This window comes from Podarcis vaucheri (genome assembly GCF_965113315.1).
Source record: "Podarcis vaucheri genome assembly, chromosome: 3".
Taxonomy (NCBI): Eukaryota; Metazoa; Chordata; class Lepidosauria; order Squamata; family Lacertidae; genus Podarcis; species Podarcis vaucheri.
The window spans coordinates 96,955,922-96,983,245 of record NC_138761.1 but is presented as its reverse complement, the minus strand read 5'-3'; the positions used below and the strand labels follow the sequence as shown (position 1 = coordinate 96,983,245).

The 27,324-nt window shown below is 44.0% G+C and overlaps 2 protein-coding genes across 12 annotated transcripts in view; one reads left to right on the top strand and one right to left on the bottom strand.

Annotated features, from left to right (window-relative positions):
• Nucleotides 1-1,487: 1,487 nt before the first annotated feature.
• ID2 (inhibitor of DNA binding 2) lies at nt 1,488-4,541 on the top strand. Of its 2 annotated transcripts, none has more exons than XM_082215640.1 (3): nt 1,488-1,999; nt 3,210-3,274; nt 3,894-4,541. In XM_082215640.1, exons 1-2 carry the CDS (start codon nt 1,652-1,654, stop codon nt 3,264-3,266), a joined length of 405 nt encoding a protein of 134 aa, XP_082071766.1. In that variant the 5' UTR covers nt 1,488-1,651; the 3' UTR covers nt 3,267-3,274; nt 3,894-4,541. The 2 variants fall into 2 exon arrangements, with proteins under 2 accessions (XP_082071766.1, XP_082071767.1); XM_082215641.1 differs by having other exon boundaries at nt 3,210-3,278.
• Nucleotides 4,542-15,900: 11,359 nt separating this feature from the next.
• Nucleotides 15,901-27,324, bottom strand: part of KIDINS220 (kinase D interacting substrate 220) — a 61,312-nt gene continuing 49,888 nt past the window's right edge. For 8 of the 10 annotated variants that reach the window (XM_082215385.1, XM_082215388.1, XM_082215389.1 and 5 more), the window contains 4 exons: nt 25,382-25,510; nt 23,184-23,282; nt 20,559-20,804; nt 17,180-19,630 (listed from right to left, as the gene is read on the bottom strand). In XM_082215385.1, the coding sequence (XP_082071511.1) occupies nt 18,356-19,630; nt 20,559-20,804; nt 23,184-23,282; nt 25,382-25,510 (1,749 nt within the window). In that variant the 3' untranslated portion in view covers nt 17,180-18,355. Of the gene's footprint in view, nt 16,137-16,901; nt 16,947-17,179; nt 19,631-20,558; nt 20,805-23,183; nt 23,283-25,381; nt 25,511-27,324 lie in introns of those variants that run through there. The other 2 variants (XM_082215386.1, XM_082215394.1) reach the window with 2 other exon arrangements.

Genomic DNA, 27,324 nt, shown 5'->3' with positions numbered 1-27,324 from the left:
GCAAAACCTGAAGACCTTCCAGTAGCCCAGAGAGGTCAAAAGGCAGAGGTGCCAATGTCTGATCTTACCTGCGCAAGTAATCTCCCTCAAAGCTAATTTCAAAGTACAGCATATATAGTTGTGTATGTGTATACACACACACACATTGCATTATAGGCAGCATAGATATTGCAAATAACCTCAAAACCACCCATTCACCCCTGAATCTAATGTTTACTGGAGGTATATTTATTTTCAGTGACAATCCGCCATGTCATAATGATCTGTATGGTGTAGTGATTTGTTTTGAGCAGGCTTCCGCCATAGTTATCTTCAAGAAAAGCTTCACACATCCAAATAAAGTAAGGCATTCATATTTGTCCTATGATTCATTTATATCTATTTAAATGCCATATATACATTAAAGGGGCACAAGCAGGAGTCTTACATGAACAATATATGTCTATGGGTACTACATATGCACGTTAGCCTAACGCTCTGAAATTTATAGCGTCGCTTAGCTAGCGTACTTGCGAAACTAAGCAACTCCATCACCTCGAAAACTTCTGGATTTCTGCACCGCTGGCAGAGAGGGAACAGTTCCATTTAAGCCTCGAATGTTTGACAGATGTGCTTGACTGGGTTACAGTTAAACCCCCCCCCCGCGGTGCCTCAGCTTCCAGCATCTAATGATGTCTTTTCACTAAAATAGCCACAAATAAACTATTCAGTTGTTTTAGCCAAATAATTACAGTATCTGACCGTGAGTGAGATCACACACACACACATATCTCAAGGGAACTGCTTCAAAATAAGTAATCTGTGATTGCAAGTCTTGGGCCAATCAGGCTTGAAACAGACTGCCAGAGAAGGCTGGAAGTTACTATCACTGCTGTTTGGTTTGCTTATAAAAAGAACTTGTATGTTCCCTTTTTGGTAGGCAATGCATCTAAAAACCACTCTTGCCGGTTCTTTAAAAATATATATAATAATACTAACTCTGTGGCCCGTCCATGGAAGAAAACTAACTTGTTACACTCATGGTGACAACTGTATATGATGCATCCTATGTCCAGTTGACACGCAGGAAGAGTGAGGTAGCCACAGCCACTGTGAGAGCAGGATGGAATCTCGTTGGCCGGATCCTGCGGGGCTCTTCTTGCGTTCTTTTCTCAGGCCTGCCTCTTGGGAACCAAGCTGCAAAGAGCAGCCCTTTCCGCGCCTTCCTCTCCCTCGGAATGCTCTCGGTTTGACTCCAGGCTCGGCTCTTGCCTGTGCAGTATTTACTACCCACAGCTGTGCTGGGGGGGGGCCCACCCCGCTCTGCCAGGATTGGCTGCGAACGCGGAAGGCCCGAGCCTTCTCTTCAGCTGCCTGGGCGCCAGTGAGAAGTGCCTGCGCGCCTGACGGACGTGTCCAGGGTGCCCAATCGCAGCGCGGCCAGCCTGGATTTGTCAGCTGCTGGACGTGCGGTATAAAAGCAGGAACGAGGTGCCTTCGGCTTCATTCTGAGCGCAGATCGGGCAGCTGCAAAGAGCAGGAGGAGGAGGAGGAGGCGGCAGCACGGAGAGAAGAGACGCGAGAGCCATTTCCTCCCTGCGGCGCGTGCGTTTTTTGCGTTTCGTCTCCAAAAAGGCAAAGCCGGCTCTCTTGCTCTCTTCTTTCCACCAACATGAAAGCGTTCAGTCCGGTGCGGTCCGTGCAGAAAAACAGCCTCTCGGAGCACAGCTTGGGGATATCCCGGAGCAAAACCCCGGTGGACGACCCGATGAGTTTGCTGTACAACATGAACGACTGCTACTCCAAGCTCAAAGAGCTGGTGCCCAGCATCCCGCAGAACAAGAAAGTCAGCAAGATGGAAATCCTGCAGCACGTTATCGACTATATTCTAGACCTGCAGATCGCTCTGGACACGCACCCCAGCATCGTCAGCCTCCATCACCAGAGACCGGGACAAAACTCTTCCTCCAGGACCCCGCTGACCACCTTAAACACAGACATCAGCATCCTGTCATTACAGGTAAGCAGTGGCGTAGCATGGGGGGTGCAGGGGAGGCCGGCCACACCAGGCGCAACTTCTGGGGGGGGGGCGCGCTCGCTGCCTCTGGAGTCTCGGGCGCAGGCTGTAGCAGAGCCCCGACGAGCTGGCAGCGGCTCTCAGCGCTCGCCGCGGTCCCCGCGCATCAGGCCAGGCAACCCCTCCTCACCGACGGGCAGCGTTCGCCTGCGGGGCTCGGCCAGCGCGCTGGGCTGGCCGCGTGGAGTCGCCGAGGAGCCGCCGCCTGCCATGCCGCCCTGGCTGCTTCAGCCGCGTCGGACAGCCGGCTCGAGGCTCCTTCCGGCCGGGTCTCCCGACGGGGCGCTGCGGGCGGAGGCTCCGGCACCAAGCGCCACGCAGCCCAGGCTCGGGTCGCTGTCTGGACGCGCGCAGCCCGCCAAACGCGGCGCCACCGGCGGCGAAGGAAGCGCCCAGCCGGAGCCACCTGCGCTCTAGTGCCTGCGCGCCAAGACCGCCCACCCGCCCCGACGAGGCCCGCCCACCCGCGCCGGAGGCCGGCGACGCACTGGCCCCAGAGGCACCCCCTCCCCGCGCCAGAAAGAAGCCCCCTCCTCGCGCCAGAAAGAAGCTGCGTCGGGGCTAGCCGGGCCGGGGAGGGAGACCGGGAAGGCTGCGCCGCGACGCGCGTCTTGGCGCAAAGGGGCCCGCGCGGCACCCAGACGCGGAAGGGACCCTCTCCCCCTGACCCGCCACTGAACTGCAATTCCCAGCTCCCTTAGCAAATCCCAGTCCCCAAGATGCTTGATTTGAGGCAGGGGCCCTTTAATTGCAAAAACACCACCACGGAGGGCAGTAGTCACCACAAAGTTTGCCCCAGAGTAGAGCCGACGCTGCGCCGCTGCAGGTAAGCGCCCCCCGTCCTTGGCTTACTTCTTCCTCCCCGGCGATTTCGTGTATCACATCTTTAATAGGATTTGAGAAAGCGACATTGTTCTGAACCTGCGAGGTTTTAGATCTCTATTTAAAAAAAAAAAAAGTGGTTGGATTCAAAGGGAATGCATAATGAGTTGGGGTTCCTTCTCCATTCTAATGTCCCCCATTGTGGTCAAATCGGAATCCTTGCCCGTCACGTTTAGTGCCTTTTGTAATCTGGAGCGTGCTTCACATGCTTTCTTGAACTGCTAAGCATCTTAACACCACACTGCCTTCCCCCTTCCCTCCCCCGTTGCAGGCAGCTGAATTCCCCTCAGAGTTAATGTCAAACGACAGCAAAGCACTTTGTGGCTAAAGGAATTGGTAAGTTGTTCAGGTTTCTTTCTGTTTTTTAAGTATGATTTAACAGTGTTGCCCATCAGAAATGTGGGAGGGGGGTGTTCAGAATTGCCCTTGGAACTGTCTTAAAATTACACAGAACCGAGGATCCTATGAAGTGGCAGTTTTAAGTCATAAAATGCATGTTGGCTTCTGCATATTCTGTACCCAAAACGTGGATGCTGTAAATTCAGGGACAACCTCCAGAAAGCTTAAGCAAATGGGGGAGTGAAACTTAACATGGAGATACAGAATCGTTCCTTGTTAAAGAACTTGTAATCAAAGGATAATTGCTCAGAGAAGTCTCTTGTCACCGCAAATAGAGATTCAAATAGTTATTATATAGAGAATTTGGGGGCAGAGGGGAGGGTGTTACCAGGAGTCTCCTCATACTCAAACCCCAGACATTTTTTTAATTTCATATGTGGTGTCTGTATCAGACTGTGTGTTTGTGTGCGCATGCTGCATCTGGACGCCAGGGTTTGCCCAATCTTTGAGTGTTTGGTTAAATGTTCAAACTGTGGCTTCCTCTCTGGCGCCAGTCTGTCCGGATCTCTGCCCTGTTAGCATTCTTCTAAATATGCCTCTCTTCAATCTTTTGCAGGTGTTTGCTGGCTTTTTTTTTTTTTTTTTGCACAAGAAGACAGCCTCTTTTTTTCCTTTTTTGGGGGGGCGAGCTGCTGAATCGGATTTTCAGCTGTATCTGGAGGGGGAGACTTCATATCCAGTTAAATGGACATTTTAAGCAAAATTGTGGACACCCATCTCCCCTCTTCTACAACATGGACTAATCTTAATTATTTATGAAGAGACTTTAAAAAATGCCCTTTCTCTAGTTGGAAGGCTTCATTTATATAATATCCCCACAACGGGGAGCAAAATGAAATGTAAAAAACGAAACAAAAACTCATAAGGAATTGTCCGTTTTAAATGCAGACTTTGCCTTTTTTCCTCCAAAGGTGGAGCGTGAGTACTAGAAGGATTTAGTGTTCAGTTTTTCCGTGAAGTCTTTGTCAAAAATTATCCTCTTTTGACACAAACGTAGGACTGAATGCTATGTATATATTTATATATAAATATGGGAATGAAACTTTGAACTCTTTAATTAGAGTTTTCTTGTATAGTAGCAGAAATGTGCATTTCTGCAAAAAGTGTAATGATGCACGTAATCATGCTAAACTTTTTATAAAAGTTTAGTTGTAAACTTAACCTTTTTATACAAAATCAAAATAAATAATGTGTGTTTATTGAACAGTAGTTTGCTTGCTTTATTCATAGCGACCAACAGTTTTCTGGGTGTGATGTTGGGGGGGGGGATTTGTAAAACCTACACAATAAAAAAGTACCTGAAATAAATGTATGTTCCTAGGTTGCTTTTAAAAAGAGGGAAGGGGGTACAGTAGATATCGGATAATCAGCTTATGAAATCGCCGCAGGAGAAAGTGCTTAAGTTGTTCATTACCTAGAGAATGATGTTAAGCTCTGGCAAAATCAAATTCAGTTTAGCCAGAGAAATTCCTCTGGTCTGTTTGCTCTTCATCCTGGGTTGATTGACTTCCATTAACTTCTCGCAGGAACTACTTCAACTCCAAGCAAACTTGCCCTTTTGTATAATTATGCCTAACTAAGATTAGCATAGAGCTGTTACATTTCCCCAGCCACCCAGCTTCTGCAACACATTTTAACGGAGAAGCTGATCTGTAGCACTAAACTGAAAATTTTACCTAAATCCATGCAATATTTCAAGGCAAAAGGGTATTAGTTAATCAGTTGCAGCAGCTTCCCTATATGACTAAGCTATTGAGAAATGAAAGTCACCCCTCATGTTATTGATTAAACTTTGGCTGCTCTAAGCATCACCCTCTCCCTGCAAAAGAAATTGAGTTGTATTTGTAGTACTGCCTTAAGGCAGGCTGCAATCCTGCACAAAGTTAGGATGTTGCAATACAGTGATTCACATGGAATTCAGGCGACGTAAATATGTGTAGGTTTCTCCTGCTTCCCCCCCCCAAAAAAAATTATGCACCCTTTTTCCTGTCCTGCATGCAACCCCAACTTTCTAGTGCAGAAATACTCGTTTGTAGCAGCTATACTATACCTGCCTGTTGGAAATTAATGGGATGTGGTCAGTTTCTACCATCAGCAACAGCCAGTTCTCAGTACACTATGTTAATTTCTGACTTTTGGCAAAGCTGCACAGCAGAAGCATCTGCAGCAGACCGCACAAAGTTTTGGGGAAAGAGTCCTGGTGAGGAATGCCTCCGTTTGGCACCTGGGCATGAGCCTGGGTATTCTGTGCTCTGGGGACTCTTACACTGAAATGCAGAAGCCTCACCTGGGGCCTGTAACACTTTCACCAAAGAGAACAGGTGTGTGGGTGGCGCCGCACAGTCTGCTGCAGCTGTCTTTCCTCGCCCTTGACATCAAATCTATCCACAGAGACCGGGGGGGGGGGGGAGCCAGCTCAGATCAGTTTAGTACAGAAACTGCCCCAACCAATCAGCGGCCCAGCCTTCTCAAAAGGGATCAGAGCAATCTAAGCGGGAAGAGAGCTCATCTTATCTGCCTCCTGTGTTCCGTCACTATTTCCGTCAAATTAATGAGGACCTCAAGCCTTAAATATACGATAAATATGATTTTATCTTTCACCAAACAGGCAAAGTTCTGTCGACAGCAGATCGCTAGGAGTTTAGAGTTGCATATCTGCAAACTGGAATTTAATTTGCAGAGGGTTTTATTCTGTAGAGTATTTTGGCTGCTCCCAAGAGCAACCCATATGACTCACTCTCCTGCTTCCTCTTTCTTTCAAGGCATTTCATCTTAATATTCAAATTCAGGCTCTTTGGCATAGGCAGAACAATGTGTCATTCATGCCACTAATGTATTTGACTCCTCCCCAGGAGTAAAGTAATAAGAACACTGAAAACTTTCCACAGTTACTTACAACTTCAATTTTTAACGCTTGGGCATCAGCGGACACTACAGAATCTAAACCCATAGCTGCCTCCTCCCTACCAGTCAGTTTTAGTGTTTGCATGTAACAAATGAGGGAACGGCAGAGAATTAATTAAACCTAAATGACAAATAATTGCCTTAAACTGCAATAACTGTCACACAAATTGTGTATCTACCCCTTTTTGTATTATGGGCTTCGTTAGTTGCATGATTCTGTCAAACAATTCCTCAGCATTTCAACGGAAACAACAGATTTTACATCAAATTTAGTTTTGCTGTTAAGACGGATTCCACTGTTGTGTGACAAACCCAACACTTTACAAGAAGGTACAAGTGTTATAAAGATGGCAACATACTCTCAAGCCTGTATCAGATTGTGAGAATGGATCAGGAATAATCTATCATTAACAAGGTTCATAAATACAATTTAGATGGAAGTGAATTTGAGGGAACAGCCAGTCTCAATATTTTATTTTCCAGATTAACTGATCTGTGGGGCTTGCTCTCAGTCACTGATATAGAACAGCTCCCAGAGCAAGCTTCTGAAAAGCTCTTCACTATACAGCGGACGCTCGGGTTGCGAACATGATCCATGCGGGAAGCACATTTGCAACCTGCAGCGTCCGCAACCCGCAGCGCCGCATCTGCGCACACACAGGTTGTGATTTGGCACTTCGCATGCACAAAGAGCGATTTAGCGCTTTGTGCATGCGCAAGTGCCGAAACCAGGAAGTAACCCGTTCCAGTACTTCCAGGTTCGGGACGCTGTGCACAACCCAAAATCACTCAACCCGAGGTATAACTGTATTCAATATGATCATACTTCTGCTTATATAAACAGCTTGATGAAAAGGTAGAATACCCTGTTGACTCACTAGGGAACAATTCCAATGTGTGTAGTGTACATCTGACTCCATTCACCAAGAGTATGGTAATTTAAAAGCCTTTTGCAAGAGTGGTAAAAAATACTGCATTTCATCCTGCTGTGTAGAAAAAGAAACGCAGTAAAGATTAACTGAACTGTTTGGCAAAAGTTTCCTAAGGAACAAACATCAGCATGCCAATAGTTCTCTCTTTGGGGGCCTAATCTAATGCAAAACAGGACTGAAATAGCACATTTGCAGATACAGCACTGAACAAAAAGATGGCCAATACAGAGCAGGACAGTCTATGGTCAGAGGTGTGTCAGCTAAGGATAGCTGACAAAAATGATTCCATGTGGCAACATTCACACAGTGTAAGCCAGTCTTGTAAGATGTATTACTGTCAAGTTCAAATTACAAGAACGTCAAAAAAAAGTTAAGGGAACTGTCCAATCACAATTTGGGGTTGCTAAGAATTTACCAAAGTGCTTTACAAATCCTCTCTCTTACCTAAAGAAGCCTGCCATTCTGAAATGTAACTGTGAGGAAATGCATGCAAATATTGAATATTCCTATTTTTGAGAAGCATTCCATTCGTGCCAAACATTACTGTTTCTGTCTGTGGACAGTGAGCACCACCTTGCGGCCTAGACAAAGATGACAACTTCCACTAAAAAAAAAAAGAGGCTTCCTGCTGTATTTACAAATAGATCAGAACTATCTATTTGAAAGAGATATTGATAGAAGTAAATTTGGAAGTCTGAACTTATTTGCTTTATTAAGTTTATATCCCACCTTTCCTCCAAAAGAAGCCCATTTTAATGATTCAAGTGACACAAATGTCCTTGGGCATTTTCTCAAAAAGTTGGCTTGTGATTCTGTTATAACTCAATTCAGCTGCCAAATAAACAAACACAAACTCTTTCCTGTCAGAAAGGGCCAGAGAGTCCAATGAAATATGGGATGCCCATTGCATTCTATAGGACAAGATATTCTAATTCAAGTTCTCCACAACATTTAAGTAGCCCTGCTTAGCATTCCATCCAACTGCATCTGAGAGATGAGACACAAAAGCCCTCCCACACCACAATTCGGGCTGGGACTGGCTCCTTTCATTTATTTCTTTAATTGTAAGATTTTTCCAGTGCCCACTGCAAGGGGCGGGCTGCAGCAATACTTTTATACAATAAAAAGCACATGAAAGTCCAGCTGTTTGTACAAAAAAACCAAGCAGAACAAATTCAAGCAAAAACAGCAGAGCATAAATTAACCAAAACAGAAAAGTTGGGTCCCACAATACCATAACTTATCAAAGGGTAGGCTAAAAGGGGGTGCATCTTCAGCATGACATGGAAGCTATACAATGAACATGCTAGATGCACCTCTGTGATCTTTTCTGGACCACTGTACTTGAGGGTGGTGGAATATCAAAAGGGCCGTCTTTGCTCATATCAACACCCAAGAGGGTTGGCAGGGATGGAGGTGGTTTTTCAAATATTTGGGCACTAAGTTGTTTCGGGCTTTCCACCCCAATAGGAACACCTTGAACTGGGCCTGGGAACCAACCAGCAACCCGTGCTTTTAAAACAGGGCTTATATGAGCTCTAAATGAAATGCCAGCCAGTAACCTGGCTGTTGCATTTTGGAACAGCTGGATTACTGGAGTCTCCATGTAGAGCGCATTGCAGTAGTCCAATATGGCAGTTTCCTGAACATGGAGGACAGTGGCCACATAGTCTCTGTCCATGAGGAGCCATAGCTAGAAATGAAGGCACTCCTGAACGTCCAGTGTTAGTGCTACATCCAGGAGCAACCCTAAGCTATGAACTGGCAGGACAACATGGAGGAGGAAGAAAAGGATCCCTGCGAGGGGTGTAGCTGGGACTAGGACACACTGGGGCAAGCTTGGGCTAGGGAAGAAAGATTGGCGTTGAAAGTACTCACAGGGTGACGGATGACAAGAAGAGGAGGGTCAGTGCACAGGAACCAGAGCAGCGGGGCCCATCACCAGGGTGGCCCCTGTCTTCACAATTGCAGCGGGCTCTGAGGCCTAGGGAGCAGCAGGCAGGGTGCTCCATGAGGCTGAGGCAGGCAACAGCCCACAGCCCAGCTCCCTAGCTGGCCAGATGGGGCTCGCTAGCTCCGGGAGGAGGTGTGTGATTCCTCAGCAGCAGCAGCAGGTTTGGAACAGGTGAGGGTCCTGTGCCTCATCAAGCCCAGATGCTGCAATCAGCAGAGGTGCCAAGTCTGCTCACCTAACCACATTGATGGCTCTCAACTTGAGTGCTTCAGTTTGGACTCTGGAAACGTGGATTGACCCCAGACTGGGAACTTGACATACTGACTTGTCGCTAGACAGGCCAGGGGTTCAGGACAGAGACCTGATTTTTTTCTAGGGGGGTGCAGTCCTGTTCAGAACAAGCAGTCTCACCCCTCCTCCCAGACTCAAGAACTTGGAACACCTCTGTCTTTTCAGGATTCAGCATCCCATTTCTCCCAGAATGCATTTCCAACAGCAGCCATTCCAGTCAGCAGAACAACGATGCAACTACTATACTGTATATATGAAACAACCAATGGCGTGGTTCGGTGGCTAACTGAATGCCTTCAGGAAGGCAGGAGGCAGAAAGGAAGGAAGGCAAAAGCCTTCTAATACAAATTATTGGTATTCAGCGACTTAGGTGCTTGGCATTCAGAGACTAGCAACAGAATGTCAGAATGTGAAATGACAGTGTGCAGGAGTTACAGCCAGCCACGCCATCTTCCAGGGTGGAAAAATTTCCATCTTTCCCCCTCTCACAACACTCTGCTTTCTGCAGCCACTGAGCATTCAGAGTTCTCATTTTGCTGTTTGGGGGTTCCTCCTTAGGTTGTTTCTCTAAAAGTACTTCCGCAAATGTTGGGAGTTTCCTAATTTCTGCTACATAAGGATTATCAGAGAACGAATGCTTTATCAGTATACAGAATACAGTCTTTGAACATAGCAAGTGGACTGAAATTGGTGCCATTGTACCCGCAGAATGACACACTAGAGGTGTCTGATAATGGAAGAGGCAAATTCTGCCTTTCCTGTTGTTCCCTGAAGCTGAATTTCTGGCGATGCTGAGGGTGAAGGGAAGAGGGGGGACATGCAAAAACTGACCCAATATCTCTTTCCTGGACAGTCACAGTCATTGAGACCTTACTCAGCAGCTGGATACCATTTTTGCCCCATTTGCCATTCTGCTGCAGAGGGTATTCATTTTGAGAGATCTTCCTAGAGCTCTTCATAGTATGCTTTTAACTTCACTGTACTAAGTGGATGTCCTCTGAAAACCTCTGCTACTCCGCCTGGGCTTCAGATCAGTTCTGAATGTTAATGCAAACAGTCCCAACACAGCTCCTGTATTGTGAAAATGGTCCACTCCTGCAGCTTTCTGCTCTTTAACCAGCTACAGCTGCTGCCCCATGATTCATATCCTGTGTGATGGCGAAGTTTGCTCAGGAGTCTTGGGTGTCAAAAGCCCAATTGTCTATTGAATCACACCATCAATATGCTTGTTGACACTCTCAAAAGAATTCTGAAAGGTTGATAAGGGGAAAAACTTCTCTTTGTAGAAGCCATGTGATGCAACATCGCCCCGGCTTGTTCTTTTGCATAGGATTAATGCCTCCTCCCATATGTACTTACAAGTGTACTCAAGTTTCAGAAGCCTGAAATTCTGTAGACACTAGGGATTCTTCAGTCGCTGCACCTCAGCTCTGGAAAGCCCAACTTCTGGTATATAACCCCAACCTAGCTATTGAGACATGCCTTTGGGCAGGTTAGCATAGCTACTAGCTGTGGCATATATTTTACAGGATGGGTCTTTTTTCCTTAGCTCAGCTTTTTATTTTTAAATGTATCACTTTATGTTGCACGGCAGCTACAAGCAAAACAAAGGCAAGACAAAAATTATTGGGGGGGGGACACTGATCTAAAATTCTCAAGATCCATGTTTTAAGATGGGTGCTCATCATAAATGAGGCATACATTCACTAAATCACTTTGGGAATATAGTGGTACCTCAGGTTAAGTACTTAATTTGTTCTGGAGGTCCGTTCTTAGCCTGAAACTGTTCTTAACCTGAAGCACCACTTTAGCTAATGGGGCCTCCTGCTGTCGCCGTGCTGCCAGAGCACGATTTCTGTTCTCATCCTGAAGCAAAGTTCTTAACCTGAAGCACTATTTCTGGGTTAGCAGAGTCTGTAACCTGCAGCGTATGTAACCTGAAGCATATGTAACCCGAGTTACCACTGTAATGGAAGACTGATCAGAGGTTTAGTTTGGCGTGTAATATATGTGAAAGCGCAGACCCACGTACATAGCAGCATTGCTTTAATACATTATTTTTTGTTTTTCGATATTTTCTCCCACAATGATTCTATTCAGAGGCTTCTAATTTATTGCGTTCGAGAACCTCTGGCATATAAAGCACAAACGCTGTTACAACAGACTCCGTCCCTATGTAGATTCTATATCTGGGCATTATTAAATTATAGTAATTCCAAGATATCACAACATAAATGCCCCTTCAACTGTACAGAATATCTTCTAGATGCTCACTAAAAAGATTGGAGTCATAACCAAATGGGACATTTGCCACACTTACCTGAACCCAGATGGGATTCATCTTGCATGGGAGACTTGTACAGGTGCAACATCAGGAGCCTTGTGTTTAACTTGACTAAGGTTTTGACTAATTTAGAGTCTTCATAATGGCAGAGTATTATGTGATTTTAAGGCTGCCCCTAAGGAAACACCACCTTTCTTGTTAGACCATGGGTGAGATGCAAAGTGGCACCAGTGGGCATCTGCTCATGCAACAGGTCTTCCCCCTCCTCTCTTCCCTCCGCAGACCCCCAAAAATCTGTTTTAGAGGGTTGGGGCCCTTTGGGCTGTATTCCGGGGGCACCCAGGAAACGGGAACAGAGAAACCAGATTTTCATTGTTCAGGCAGGCAGGACATCCTTGGATGTAGCTCCAAGAGAAGGTAGAGTTGCCCTCCTCCCTCATCTCTAACCTCCAGCTAAATACAGATAGGTAGCCGTGTTGGTCTGCCATAGTCAAAATAAAAATAGTATCTGAAGAAGTGTGCATGCACACGAAAGCTCATACCAAGAACTAACTTAGTTGGTCTTTAAGGTGCTACTGGAAGGAATTTTTTTTATTTTGACTCCAGCTAAATGCCAAGGAACTCTGAACTGGACAGATTCATTAAGGGTGGGGGATGTGACCATCTCTTTTTAACAGTGAAGAGGCACCTGAACTTGTACTTCAGCAGATTTCCAAGGAAAATTAATTTCACAGGAGAGGAGCAGCCTCTAATAATACTTCCATTACTTGTCCTTGCAGCCCCATCTTGAGGAATACTAGAAAATTTAAGAGACCACTGTTCAAACATTCTCAGAGATTCCACACAGTGCGGCGAAGGAATAGGAAATGTGTCTTTGTTGTGCACGGCCCAGGCTATCTGGAGCACCAGAGGTTCTAAGCAGAACTTGGAACTGATCCTGTACAATGTTGGGAAGTCAACACAGGCTCTGAAACACTATTATGTACTCCTGCGCTCTCTGCGTAAGTCAAAGCTTTCAGACTGCCGTCCAAGGGCAGCTGTGTGACGAGCACAGTATATGCCTGAAATGTGGATTGCACTGTAATTTGTGCCAGCATAATTCTCTCGTGCGTTCTAGTATATTTCAGTTGCCTGTAATTGGAATGTTCGGTAAGCTATACTGGGGAAAAGACTGCATTTTCTCAGTGACAAAATATGGCAGTCAGGATGCCAGCGAAATGCAATACCCCAGAAACAAAAGCTCTTCCTTGGGCAAAGATATCTGGATCCTCCACAACTGCACGTGGAAGGAAAAACAGGGTTAATCTGACCATGGAAGATGGTCTGAGCTGTTTCAGGCAGCAAAGTGAACATGCTTTCTCCTAAGACACCCTGCCCCATAGAAATCACTGTCCTACAAACGAAGATAGTGGTGGAATGAAGGTAATAAAGCCAGTTTAAAAACATCTAGCCCTAGCATGGGATGCGGGTGGCGCTGTGGGTTAAACCACAGAGCCTGGGACTTACCGATCAGAAGGTTGGCGGTTCAAATCCCTGCGACGGGGTGACCTCCCATTGCTTGGTCCCTGCTCCTGCCAACCTAGCAGTTTGAAAGCACGTCAAAGTGCAAGTAGATAAATAGGTACCGCTCCGGCGGGAAGGTAAAAGGCGTTTCCGTGCGCTGCTCTGGTTCGCCAGAAGCGGCTTAGTCATGCTGGCCACATGACCCGGAATCTGTCTGCGGACAAACGCCGGCTCCCTTTGCAAAGTAAAGCGAGATGAGCACCGCAACCCCAGAGTCATCCGCGACTGGACCTAACAGTCAGGGGTCCCTTTACCTTTACCTAGGGAGTAGTCCCGAGTCTTCTTTGAGGTGTACCGGCCAAGAGTACTTTGTGTCTCTGCATGAGCTGGGATGAGGAACCTCAGATGTTGTAACCCCAGGTGAACCCAGGCTCAGGAAAATGCATTAAACTCTCCCCCTCCGAAATACTACTATCATTGATCATAGGATCAAGTCTCTGGATGACACTGGTGAACCATTTTAAAAAAAGAGAGCCAGTGTGGTGTAGTGGTTAAGAGCGGTAGTCACGTAATCTGGGAAACCGGGTTCGTGTCTCCGCTCCTCCACATGCAGCTGCTGGGTGACCTTGGGCCAGTCACACTTCTGTGAAGTCTCTCAGCCCCACTCACCTCACAGAGTGTTTGTTGTGGGGGAGGAAGGGAAAGGAGAATGTTAGCCGCTTTGAGACTCCTGAAGGGGAGTGAAAGGCGGGATATCAAATCCAAACTCTTCTTCTTCTTCTTCTAGCACTGGCTGAGGCAGGGGGTGTACCGAGGGGGAGAAGAGATGCAATGCAGTGCTCTGATTCAGGCAGCATTCTGGACTAGCAGTGTAGAAAAATTGCCTGACCTCACCAGTTATTTACCAGGGCAAAACCCCAATGTAATTTTGGAAAGCTGAGAACCTGGAGTGATGACAATTCTCTGGATCAGCTATAACCCCAACCGTAAGTCTATATGCATATAGAATAGGATATCTCTCTTTAATGATGCCCCCAACCTAAAACAGGGTTTTTAGGAATGTGACCTTATTTTGAAAAACGTATTGGGGACTTAGAAAGGGCTCTGGTTTCCAAAACTTTCTTGAGGTTAGGCTGATGTCAATCTTCAAGCCTTTGACCAGTGACCAGTACTGCAAACAGAGGATCATATCTTGTGTCCATTCCACCACTCCACTCCCAGAATGTGACAAAAGAACTATCCTTTTCTTGTTGAAGAAGTTTGAAAGACATAAGCCACAAGAGGCTCTTACACCACCATCAGCAAGATGACTTCCTATGTCCATAGATTCCCCCCCCCCCGAGATAGCAGGTGCCCATGAATAAGATGGAAGTGAAAGACAGGATGATTTGACCTGAATTCCCTCTCCGCCCTCTGCCCCCCCCCCAATTGCTTGGGAAGAGATTAGTCACAGCTGCTATGTACAGGAAAGCCAATCTCTTTCATTCTGTGCTCAACGTGGGCAGATGGGTACCTTCAGAACCGGGGAAGGAAAACCTATTGCCTGGTTTTTTATGCTTCTGAGGAGTCCCACTGAACATGAATAAATACTGTGAGTGCACATAGTACTGAAAGAATAGTGGGCCAGAACAATAATTGAGATTCCTTTTCACAACTAGTTAAGAGAAGCAGCTGCAGCAAAATCCTGAGACTCCATCTTTCCTAACTGAGGGATACAGCAAAGGAACGGATAGCCGTCAACCTGGAAATATTTAATACCAGACTGAATTGTCAGACCAGGAACCTCTGGGAAGGATGGAGCTTCCGCATGGCTAGCAGATATTGAGATTTGTTCCTTCCTACAATTCTGAGGACATATTGCTCAGAATTAATACATAAGCTGTGCTCATATTAGTCCTTAAAGTCTTAAATACTTGCAAATTCTAAGCAATTCTCCTCCTCCTCTAAATTATAAACCTCTAAGACAAACGTTTTCATTCTCACTTGCTTTTTCCTTTCTCTTTTTTTGTCACTCTTTTTATAAATGGAATTCTTCGAATGAAATATTAATAAATAAAATCTTTCAGTTTACCCTACCTCACAGGACTGTAGGAAAGATAACTCTGGGGGAAAGGCTTCAAAGGATTTGTGTTCCTTGTATGCAGGAAGGGCAAAAAGAAAATGGAATCCATCTAGGAGAGTAAAAAAAACCAACTACTACTGTCTATACACCAATTACATTGTACAGCCAATGTCAGCAACTAGTTTTTAGGAAGGCCGGTTTCAAGAAGGGATTCAGGACAGCTGATGCCAGCAAGCTGCAACAGCCACACTCCTCCACAACCTTCAGCTGCATCAGGCTTGTCAATCTGGAGGGTGGAGGGGGGAAGCGGCTGGTACTTCTCAGGAGACCCAAGTTTGAGCAGCCAGTTTATGATCCCTAGTAATATTACTTAAAAGTTCTCACGTTGTAAAAATGTTAGTTACTTTCTGAATTTAATCAATACCTGACAATGATACTGGAGGGAACACAATTTGGGGAGGCAAATATGCTGTTCTGACCATACAGCCATCTTTATATTATGAACTTTTCATAAAAGAAGAAATAAAGTTTGGCATAGGGCTAAAATCTTTCATAAGAAGTATTTGTTCTGTGAACTGAAAATCTGGGCGATATAATATGGCTAGTGGTGATTCAAAGCAACAATATTCCAGGAATAGGAAACGTAATGTTTTAGTATTTTACAAAATACTGTACATACTATATTAATCATTTAGCATACATTGGCAAAACAGCAATGTTAAATATCAATTGTGTGCTAACTCAGACCTGGCTTCCTTTCTCCTGTGTTTTTAGAATCTCTCTGTCTCTCTTCAGTCATTATCTTCTTCAGTTTTCCCTTTCCTCATTATGGGGATAACGACCCCTCTCTATTTTTGTAAATGTTCATCCTGTAAATACCAATAAAGATGTACAGTACTCAACTCAAAGTTCAGTCATTCTGAAAACACAGCAGCAGCTTTTATATATCACAGTTACAAATCAGTGTATATCCAAGTGAATCCAACTATTTAAACGAAGAGACCTAATTCATGCCCAATTATTTCTTGGATTGTGCCTTTTATGTACAAGTTCCACTAAAATCATTGAATTTTCCTTCCATGTCTGTTCCCTAATCCACATCGCAGAAAGGCTCTGACATGCATAGAGCTCCAAAGTAGATGGTGTCCCATTAAGAAAGGAAAAGCTCTTTCCTTTCCTCTTCCATCATTGTATGTCACAACAATCCATTGCTTATGATGACAGGAACAAGTTTCATATTCTGCTGGGCTCTTTCTTCAGCACAGAAGCAAGGAGTTCCAAAGCTTTCGCTTCTGTATTTCATCAACCACAGCTTGATAAGCTGTTTTAGCTCAGTAATATGTGGCTGACTACTGTTGGTTTGAAACAAGCCAACTTCAAACTATCGGTATGGAACTGGCCTGATTAATTAAACCAAAGTTAAGATGAACCACAGATTAGGATTCAGACATTAACATTCAACTGTGATTAAATTTGAAGCAAAAGCTGGCCCTGTGGCCGTGCTGCAGGAGGGTGCAAGTTAGGCTAGTTTCCATCATGATAAACCAGGGTTTATTGTGACCTCTGAACACAGTCGTTGCATGTACAGATCTTTCATTGTTCAAGCAAATGGCATTCCTCATTGAACAAATCACCTGCATCTTGCTTTGCAGAAAGGAGCCAAGCAATTTTCAATCAGGCTGTTGGGTCAAACAAATGGTGGAGAATTAGAACTCTTCACAGAGCACCCAACAGTTAACATCTATCCAACTCTGGATAAATGGAGATGCAGATACTTCATACTTCTAAGGATAACCTACATTTTTCTTCATTAATTCTCTTGTTATCCAGATAATATTTTTTTAGAACCAGTCGCCTTAATGCTTCTAATCATCTGAAGACACAAATAAAAAAATGTCTGACACAAAGAGCATCATGCTTATTATTTTATTGTCCTCTCAATGCTAGCGGAATACACATGGTTCACTGATCGTATTCAAATTCCTGCATATTTCATCTGCAGAACAAATTACTGACATTACAGGCACAATACTAGAAACAGAAGGGGGGAAATTATGTACCGTTTTGTTGCACGATGCCAAATGTTAGATTTTTTTTTTTTACTTATGCTTGAGGTAACAACAATTTCTCATTCCTCAGACTGTCTACAATCCGATCAAACCTATTAATCAAAGGCCATGATTTCTGAAAACTGTAAATATTCATAATAGCTCCAAAGACTACACCCAAACTGGCTTCACCTAACACCATGACCAGGACTACTTTGTTCAATTACTTCAATACTACTGTGGGCACCATCTACAACAAACAGAGAATTCAGCCTGAAATCCTATACAAAACTGCCTGGAAGTAAGTCCCACTGAAATCAATGGGGCCTACTTCTGAGTAGACATGTGAAGGATTGTGCTGTTCATCAATTACGTCCAAATCTCAGCCACAGCTAACATGTCCAACATGCAGTAATCCATTAAAACTACAGTCACACACATGACACATTCCCAAAGACTGCACTGCTTAGAAGGAACAAACAACACTCTATATCAATACTTAAACCATCAAGACTTTTAAAAGTGTCACACCCAGAATTGGAAAATGCAAATTAACAGTTGTTTCCATAGTTTCAGGTTCAAAACAGTCTGACCCTTCCGCTTCGTTTAATGTGAGACATTCCTTCCTCCTATTTCTAAACAAATAAGTAGTACTGAACCTTATGATATACAGATAAACTATTCGTTTTTGCCTTTGTGAGATCATCCAAATGTTTAAGGCATTTCCCTTTTCAGCATGTGGACTAAGGAATTTGTACTTGCACTGGAAAAGTTAAGCTTTTACTTAAGAAGGAAACACTGGTTTTATTTTGCCTAATTTTAAGCAAGTGGTTGAATCTCTCCCATTGAAATCTATGGGACTCAAACATGCTGAACTTCAGCAGGATTCTGTCCTTCACTTGCTATGGAAATTCACAGGTGAAAAAAGGACAGGGAACCAAACCTTGTTAAGAGAAGATTTATAGGCCTGGTCGAGAGCCAGCAAGAGGCAGCATGCTTAAAAAGTGTTGAAGCAGCGTATGTTTTAGCTTGGCTCTCTTTTAAAGAATACTTTCCCTCTCTTCTCCAAAGCCTGCACCATCAGAGCCAGTAACAGTAAGGAGCTCAGAAGAATCTTTTGAAAGCCTGGCATAACTTGAGCGCTGGCTACGCTTATGGGCCACGCCTTTGATGTTATCATTTTGCACCGGAACAGAATTAGGACTCGGTCCGGGGCACAAAATGATCTGAGAATGCTCTCTCATGCTCTCAATCTCCTCAAAATTCTGATTAGCTCGGTTGGTTGGCTGGTTGGCGCTGTTGTTATTCAGCGTGACTGTGCTGGGTGTTCGGTTTAAGTTGTAGGCTTTCTGGCACGCTGGCCAGTTCTCTTCAGGGCTGCTCGCTATTAAGCTGCTGTCCGAAGGGCTTTTCTTGTCTTCCGAGCAGATTGACATACGTGCCATGGTTGCGTCTTGGAGGCCGCTCAAGCTGAGGGGGATTCCCCGTTTCCCACTGCGGCCATCATCTTCAAGCTCAATGAGATTTGCTTTTTCGAGCTGGGAGTCATCTGTATCGTTGTGGAGAGAGTGGTTTGGAGAACTTTCACTGGATCTTACCCCAGAGTCAGAGGAGTCCTTTTTGTCGAGAAGAGCATCTGTCAAGTACTCTTTTGCTTTAATCAGGGTTCGAATGGGCTCAGATCCATGTTCTGGAGATTTGGGCTGCTTCTCTGTTTTCCCTTCGACTTTTCTGTCTTTACCTTCCTTGAGGAGGGGAGTGTTATCAGACTCTTCTGTTCCAGACTCATCTTCATCACTTGGAAGTTTCTGATAGCGCAGAGCTACACCCTTCAGCTTCAGGTCTGCAGCTTGGAAAATGCTGGTTCTTTCAGAAGATTTCTTCCCTGGGAGAAGTTTGGAGCCGGACTGATCTGATTTTTCATCTTCTTCCGTGATGGGATCCAATGGAGACGCATCGCTAGTAGACACACCTGATGTACTATAATCTACAACATCATTCCGTTTAATCAAGAAGGACTTCCTTCCATCGTCTTGCTTTTGCTCAGCATCCTTTCCCTTATCTTGTTCCACACTGGAATGAAGGGAGCCTGTTGATGTGCTCTGGCCCATATAGAAGGCTGCTGAACTGTGAGGGGAAGATCTACCACTCACCGTGCTAGAACTGGCACCCCCTTCTAATTGTGACATTTGAGCAATATATTCTCTATATGCATCTCTATATTCTGCCTGTACCTTATCGGTAAGCTTTGAAATTTCAATACTAGAATCTTGAGAATTCAGGCTTGAAAGACTTGGAGTCCGACGGGCCTGTGACTGTACAAATAGAAAGAAAACACATTACTACAAAGTCAGCAGAGTTGACACCAGTCCTTCAAAACAGAAAAGACATTCACCCCAAGAACACAGTTGTGAGCAGAGCAGCGTAACACTCGGCTCCTTCATAACCAAAGAGTACCAACAGCTCAGTGGTATAGCATACGCCTTGCATACGGTGGGAATACCCAGTCTTGTGGGCATACCAACTATTATCTGTGCACAGAACATTTAGCACTATGTTCACTTACTATATAAATATTTTTACAGACAACTTAAGATGCATGAATTTCTGCATCTCTTATTTGAAGCATCTTATTTACCTGATGCTTAGAATAAAAGGGTGAGAGAATGTATGATTCTTGCCAGGTATACAGGAACACAGAGACATCTATAATGCAACATATTTTTGTCCAATTCTACAGTGCTGCATGAAAAAATTCACTTCAATGAAAGAGGCAACCATAAAAATCTTGCATATACACACACACCTGCATTTCTGAAAGTGCACACATGCAAGGTGTCTGTTGCAGAAAGCTGGTCTTATACACACACACACACACACACACACACACACACTATTTATGCATTCAGAGTTGCCTCTCCATTGAAGTGAAAGGGGGGAAACAGTGCCAAATAGGATATTTCTATGTCTCCATCTGGTGTTTTGTAAGTCACTTTGCATATCAAGGAACTAAACTGAAACAACAACAACAACAACAACAACAACAACAACAACAGGACCTGAAATGGGGTTTATATTTGTAACTCCAGAAAATACATTTAATGAACATAAAATGTGGCATTTCCTCTTCATGCCACCACTGCCTGCTGATTTGGGTGAGGGAGGAAGCTATTTGCTCTGTAAAATTGCTAATGTTAAGAGAGAGAGAATGGGCTGAGATTAAGTCTATGTCAAAGAGAGTACCTGCCAACTCAGGTTACTATGACGCGGAGGGGCTTCTTCTAAACCAATGGTGTTCAACTCTTCAAAGCTGAAGTTGAGAGCATAGGGGGCTTGACCCGGAAGACCAGTCAGTTCAGTATGAGGCAATTCAGTGTTCAGCGCAGGACGATGAGCAAGATCATTATGAGGTATGGTACTGGTGTGTTCATTCGCTGCCCGGGAATCTTCATGGGCAGCCTGACTCTCAACATTTCTCAAGTCAAGTACCTAACAAAGAAAATGCAGCAGTTAGGATGCAGCATGAAAAGCTCTGAAAAGATAATCTGGTTGAGGTGATTAAACACTGGATAAACAAGTCAAAGAATATAAAGCTGTGAAGCACACTTCTGTGAGAAAACCAGGATTTGTGAAAACCCTTGAAAAAGTTCTTTGAAATCACTGAAAAGCTACTCTGGAAAATCGGGAGACCCAGCAGAGCAGGTCCTACTGTAACATAATGAGAAGGGGAAACGTGAAAACTCTCACTGCGTGTATATGAAGATATGTGCACAAAGGACTCTTTGGAACCTGTACTGTGTTTGTGAACACTTTTCACAAACAAGCTAAGACATACACATTTATGCAAGTACATGGTATCAAGATGTTTGCTCCAAAACACCAATCTTATATAATTGTGTGTCAAAACAATGGACTGTTTCTAGTAAGTGGGATAAGAGCATCACTTTAGTATGGGGTTGGGCAACCTGTGGCACTCTACAGTGGTGCCTCACAAGACGAAATTAATTCGTTCCGCAAGTTTTTTCTTCTTGCGAGTTTTTCGTCTTGCGAAGCACGGTTTCCCATAGGACCGCATTGAAAATCAATCAATGTGTTCCTATGGAGACCGTCCGGGGACAGAGGGGAAGCGCCGCTCTGTCCCCTCTTTTGAAGCAAGGGGCGGCGCGGAGAAGATCGCTTCTCCCCACCGCCCCTTGCTTCAAAAGAAGTCCGGGGACAGCGGGGAAGACGCACTGCGCTTCCCGCTGTCCCCGGAGCTTGCAGGGCAAGCTTCGTTTTGCGAAGCAAGCCCATAGGGAAATTCGTCTTGCGAAGCAACTCGAAAACGAAAAAACCTTTCGTTTTGCGAGTTTTTCGTCTAGCGAGGCGTTCGTCTTGCGGGGCACCACTGTACTTAATTCCAAAAGCTCTCTACAAGTGATCAGTTCAAGCCTACGGCAAGACTGATCCATCCCTTTCCTGGCAGCCCGCGGGGTGGGAAGGTAAAAGAGAAAAAGTAAAAGGGGTAAGTAAAAGCCACTTTTGGCTCTGCCCACCCAATCACGGGCTTCGGCCCATCAGCTTGGCATCCAGCTTTGACAGATCACCCCCAAAGGAATGCAGCCCTCAACAGAAAAAAAGGCTGGCCAACCCTGCTTTAATAAATAACTCCTTTCTTTCTCCAATGCCTCCTATAAATACTCACCCAGGCTTTCTATGAGTGCACTGACAGGGCTGAAACAGACAACTGTTCAAGGCTGCAAAGCCTTGTAAAAAGCAAACATTCCTGGCACAGTGCTGCCACTTTATATAAAAACACTATGCCAGATACGATGTCAGACATTATTTTGCAGGAGCAAGGCCTTACAGTTAGGCAAACCAAAGTATGCAAAGGCTGCATTTCCATGTATAGTACCTGATGCTAAACCAAGAATGAGGAACCTTTCTTTGGCTGAGATCTACAAAGTTTCACGGCAAACCCTATGGGGAACAGGGATGGGAGCTATATTGTGCAAAACCGGTTTGAAGTTGGTATCATGATATGGGTTTCATAATGTTTGACCTGACCATGTATCACGAATCATGGTGTGTGTGTGTGTGTGTGTGCGCGCGCTACGCAAAAATCACAATGTGCAAAAACCAAGAAGCCAGCCAACGCTTCTCTCGATTCCTGCAGTCCCTGCTAACTCTGCTGGCCCAACTCTCCCCTGCCACCAGCAAATCACAAGAGCAGGAGCCAGCAAAAATCACGATGCAGGAAAAAATGTGAAGCCAGCTGACATAGCTCCATCCTTACTTCAGACATCGTGATATATAGGTATATTACAATGTTTAGCTGCTGATATATCACAATGTTGAAAACCAGATATCACCCAGCCCGACTGGGGACCACAAGCCCAAAATGAATGTGGTCAAAGGAAGAACATCTCCCCCATACAACTTGCTCACACATGCAACACACCCATTCACTCTCTGACATGCAATCTCTCTCAAAATAACCTTTTCAGTCTCAGTATTTAGGCTCCTCCAAAAAGCATCTTCCTGGACAAGAGGAAGGATTTTAAAGCAGAGGGTGGGCTTGCAGCCAGAGAGGAAAGGCTAGCTTTTCACTGCCCCACTGTGCCACATTTAGGCTTCAATAACCACCAATGGGATCAATAAGAGGATTTTGTGAAGCCTAAATGTGGTACTGGTAGGTGAAGGGGTTGGGAGTTGATGGTGCAGGCTGGGTGGGGAGCATCCAGACTGTGAGCCAGCAATTCCCAGCCCCTGTGCTAACTCCTACTAAAGACTGTGGGAGTTACTTCCAAGCTAACATGACTAGGATCCAGTCACACAAGCACCACCAACAAGGCATTTGTATTTACATAAGACTTAAAATTCTCTTACTGCACTTCTGAAGAGATGCCAGTCGCCAAAATTCATGTTCATCTCTCTCTTCAGTTCATCAATGTTGCACTGTGCTAAAACACGACCGTTTATATTGGCCTAAACAAATTTTAAAAACACAAAACAGATAAACACACCCTTGCCATCTGTAAATATTTCGTAAGCTAAAAAAACAACCCTGAAATTGAATTTCACGTGAAAGTACACGGTTAATACGAGTGGGATAGAATAACTGTACCTTTTGCAAGAAGAAATTTAAACACTTTGATAAAATATGCAAACTTAGAATTTCCACTATGGCATAAAACAAATTGTAAATTTGTAATGTCAAGAAAACAAATCAAATGCATCATATTCCTTAATTACGTATAGGGAATTTGCATTTTCTGGATTTAAACCTGGCCTTTTAGAAAGCCTTCTCACAAGGCAGTTTACGAAAATATATTCAAACAACAACAAAAAAGAATCGATAAACATCTGAAAATATTTCAAAAAGCAAGTCAGCAAATGTAGATTTAGAAACTTTTAACAAAATGCCTTAAAAAAAATTAAAAATTAAGCGCTTAAAAGTGTAAGAGGGCAAATTTCCCCAGGGACAGAATTCCACAAGCAAGGTGCTGCTGCAGAAAAGACTCCATCTCTGGTTCACATAAAACAATCATGAGATGGCTATCTTAAATGTCTGGTAAGTTCATTCTGGCAAAAGCAGTCCTGGGAGTCCAAGGCACTGAGGGCTTTAAAAGTCAAAACCAGCACCTTAAATTGAGCCAAAATATATATATCCGTAAACCAGTGTAACTGGTGTAGGATAGGTATCGCCTGATCCAACCAGCATGCTAATATCAGTATTTTGGCGGCTACATTTTGAACCAATTAAGTTTCCAAGCTGTCTTTTATGGCAGCCTCATGTAGAAAGCATTGCAAAAATCTGGATGTACCAGCGCATGAATAATTTAAACCAGGTCTGTTTTCCTCAAACAGGGACACAGTTGGCAAAATCAGCCAAAATAGAAAAAAGATCATCTGAAATGCTGATGCCATCTGAGCCTCTAAGGTTAGTGCTAGGTCCAGGAAAATTCCCCCAGCTGCAAATTTGATCCTTCAGAGGAAGTGAGACATGAGTACGTAGACATTATGGAGGAAGATGGTTACATTTCTTTGTCCGTATCAGTAGAATTTCCCAACTAACAGCCCTTCAATCTTTTCTAGATTAAGTGTCAACCGGTTTGCCCTCATCCATCCCAGTTTCCAGACACCTGTTCAGAACATCCATGGTACAACAGAGCTTTAGAGGCTCCTTGTCCAGCTTTCTGACAGCAGTTTCCTATTAAGATGCCAGCTAAGTTCTCAAGCCAAGCTCAGGGGTACATAAATTCCCTCTTCAAAAGCAGAAGTGAGCCTTAACAGCCTTAGAGATTTCCATCAGGCTGAGCTAACCCTGTGCCAACCAGGGAATTATTGCAGACAAAGATCCAGCATGCTAAGAGAACATTCAGTGCACTGATTCTTTAGCAGCCAAAAAAACTTTATAAACCTCTTAATTTCAGCTCTACACAATGTAGTGGATCAGTGTTGCTGTATCACACTGAATAGGACTGGGATTAAAAGATGTAGGGTGGAAAAGGGAAGTCAATGCCACAACCAGGTATTCTTGGGGTAGCACCCTTGATGGATGATATCATCATCATCATTACTACAATCTATATTCTGCCTTTCTACAAATAACACCGAAGGTGCCTAACAGTGACAATACCACTTAAAATATACAGCATCACAATAAAAAGAAGTTACTAACAAGATTAACTTCATAGTGATGGTTTGTCATGAACGTGCCTATCTAGGCTGCTTTGTTCCTTCATGCGAATGAGCAGAAAACAAACCATAGTCCTCAGCTTACATATGAAACAGGGACTGTGGCTTCTTTCTCTCTCTCAAACCAACCATATTCAGTAAGCCAAGAACACAACTTGTCCTATCACGGTTTGTTTAGAGCAAAACAAACTTAGGTTCTCTTCTTTCACCATCTTTCTTCTAGTTTGTTGTGCTTTCTGCATCACATGTCGGTATTCAATTGGCAATGGGTTTTGCAGAAAAAGGAAGGGACACTCAATATACGATTGCTGGAGAATGTAGAGCCCAAATGAAGGTGCCATTTTTAAATGAAAAATGATGTTCCATTTTTAAACGAAGGGACTCACCTTCTTTATAGTTGCAGAGTACTGAGCCAGCATATTCTGGTCGAGTCCTTCGATCTGTTTCAGCTTCTCGCACACAGCGTCAACCGTCATCGAGCTCAAAGGCACTTGGGGTGCTCCTGAGCCTGTTCCCTGCGCAAGGGAGAAGTACATACATGCAATACGTTCAGAGGCTCATTATGCCTACTGCACATTGCTTTTCTTTGCAGAAGCAAAACGTAACACGCATCTGAGTCACAACAAAAGGCAACGCCCCCCCCCCAAGAACTGGGAATATTGGTATACTGTCTGGTGCCCTCGCCCCACCCCAGTTGAGACACTGTCCTTCCCAGATTAATACTCCAGTTTTTAAAAAGTGTTTAAAAATTAATAATAATTGCATTGCATTGTTATAAGCAAGGAGACCCATTAGAAATTTGCTCAAGATGTTCATGGATTTAAAAGTTAAATAACTTCTGACATAAAGACCAAGGAAACTTGATGACCTCTGCAGTGTACTTAGAGCAAGGTCTAAGAAACAAGGAAGATGCTCACTCATTATATAAATCTGTCCCAATGATTCCTGGCACAATAGCATAGTGTCCTTGAACCAGATCTTAGCTAATGTTAGTTCTAATCAGAGCATATCCAAGGAAATTAATAAACCTGACTAATTTAGGTCAATTTATTTCAATGGGTCTACTCTGAGTAGGACTAACACTGGCTGCAACCCGATGCTTTTTGAATTGCCTGAGCCAATAAAGAGGGGGTGATAAAGGTATGTCCCCAGTTTTAGACATTTTGTCTTAGGGAGGAATCCAAGAGGCAATTGTGCCACATGAGAGCCCTCTATGTGTTTGTGTGTGTTACGTGCAAGGGAAATAAATGAAGATTTTGAAAAATTGGTGCTTTAAAACCACTAAGGTTCCCTGCTAATGGAAGAGTGTCTTTTTTAGAAAAAATCATGTCCGTCTCCCAAAAAATGAAGGCTTCTTTAAAGAACTGTAGCATCCTCACTCAACTTGTTTAATAAGGAGCTACCTCATCGACACAGAAACATTCCGCAGCTCTGAGAAACTCATAAATTCTCTTTTTTCACATTCAAAAGCCAGGAAAGCTCACTGTCTAAAGGACCATAATCAAGGTGCTAAATAAACATATTTGCAAGAAAGGATGCAATTGAGTAAAGTAACTTCTCCAAAGTATTTTGACACTTAAAGCCCCAGAACAACAAGCTGCTTCAGGAAGGGCATGAAGTTGCAGCAAAAAAGTATTTTAATGCCATTGTGGGGTGTTTGCACTCAGCTCAGCTCACAGGTAACAGATTCAACTAAGGACTTGTCAAAGCAACTGAAAGCCAAACTGTGACAACCGATACATTACAGTATTCAGAAAATGTCTGGAAAGCAGACTGCAACCTGTCTGGTGCAAGGTGGAAATAAAATTAAGCATATTATTATTATTATTATTATTATTATTATTATTATTATTATTTCTGATTGCTTAATGCAGTCTTGAAAAGGTTTCCTTGAGTGCTTGAGTCAGGCCCACTACTAACAAAAAATGTGCTACCATAAAACAAAACAAAAAAGATTCTCAGATGCTAAATCTATGCCTCATTTCTGTATAACCTGTACACCAGGATACCACCCAAAACTGTAATCTTAAAAGACAGTTGGCGTAAAAAAAAAATAGTGATCAGTGGCTGTGTTGCATGTTAAAATGAGCAAAGACGTTGGCTTAATAAACCACACTGTGCACAACCGGCATGTTGGTGCCAGGATTGATGGACAGTCTTTAACCAAGGTTGGTTGTCTGCTTCTTAATCCTGACTTGCTAGGGAGAAAGAAAGAAAACAATGATCCCATGTTTGGATGCCATTCTAATCCTCTCTGTGGTTCGTATATCCACTCATGCAAAGGGAAGAACAAAGTGGGCATCGCCAGGCACTATACAGTTTATTAAAC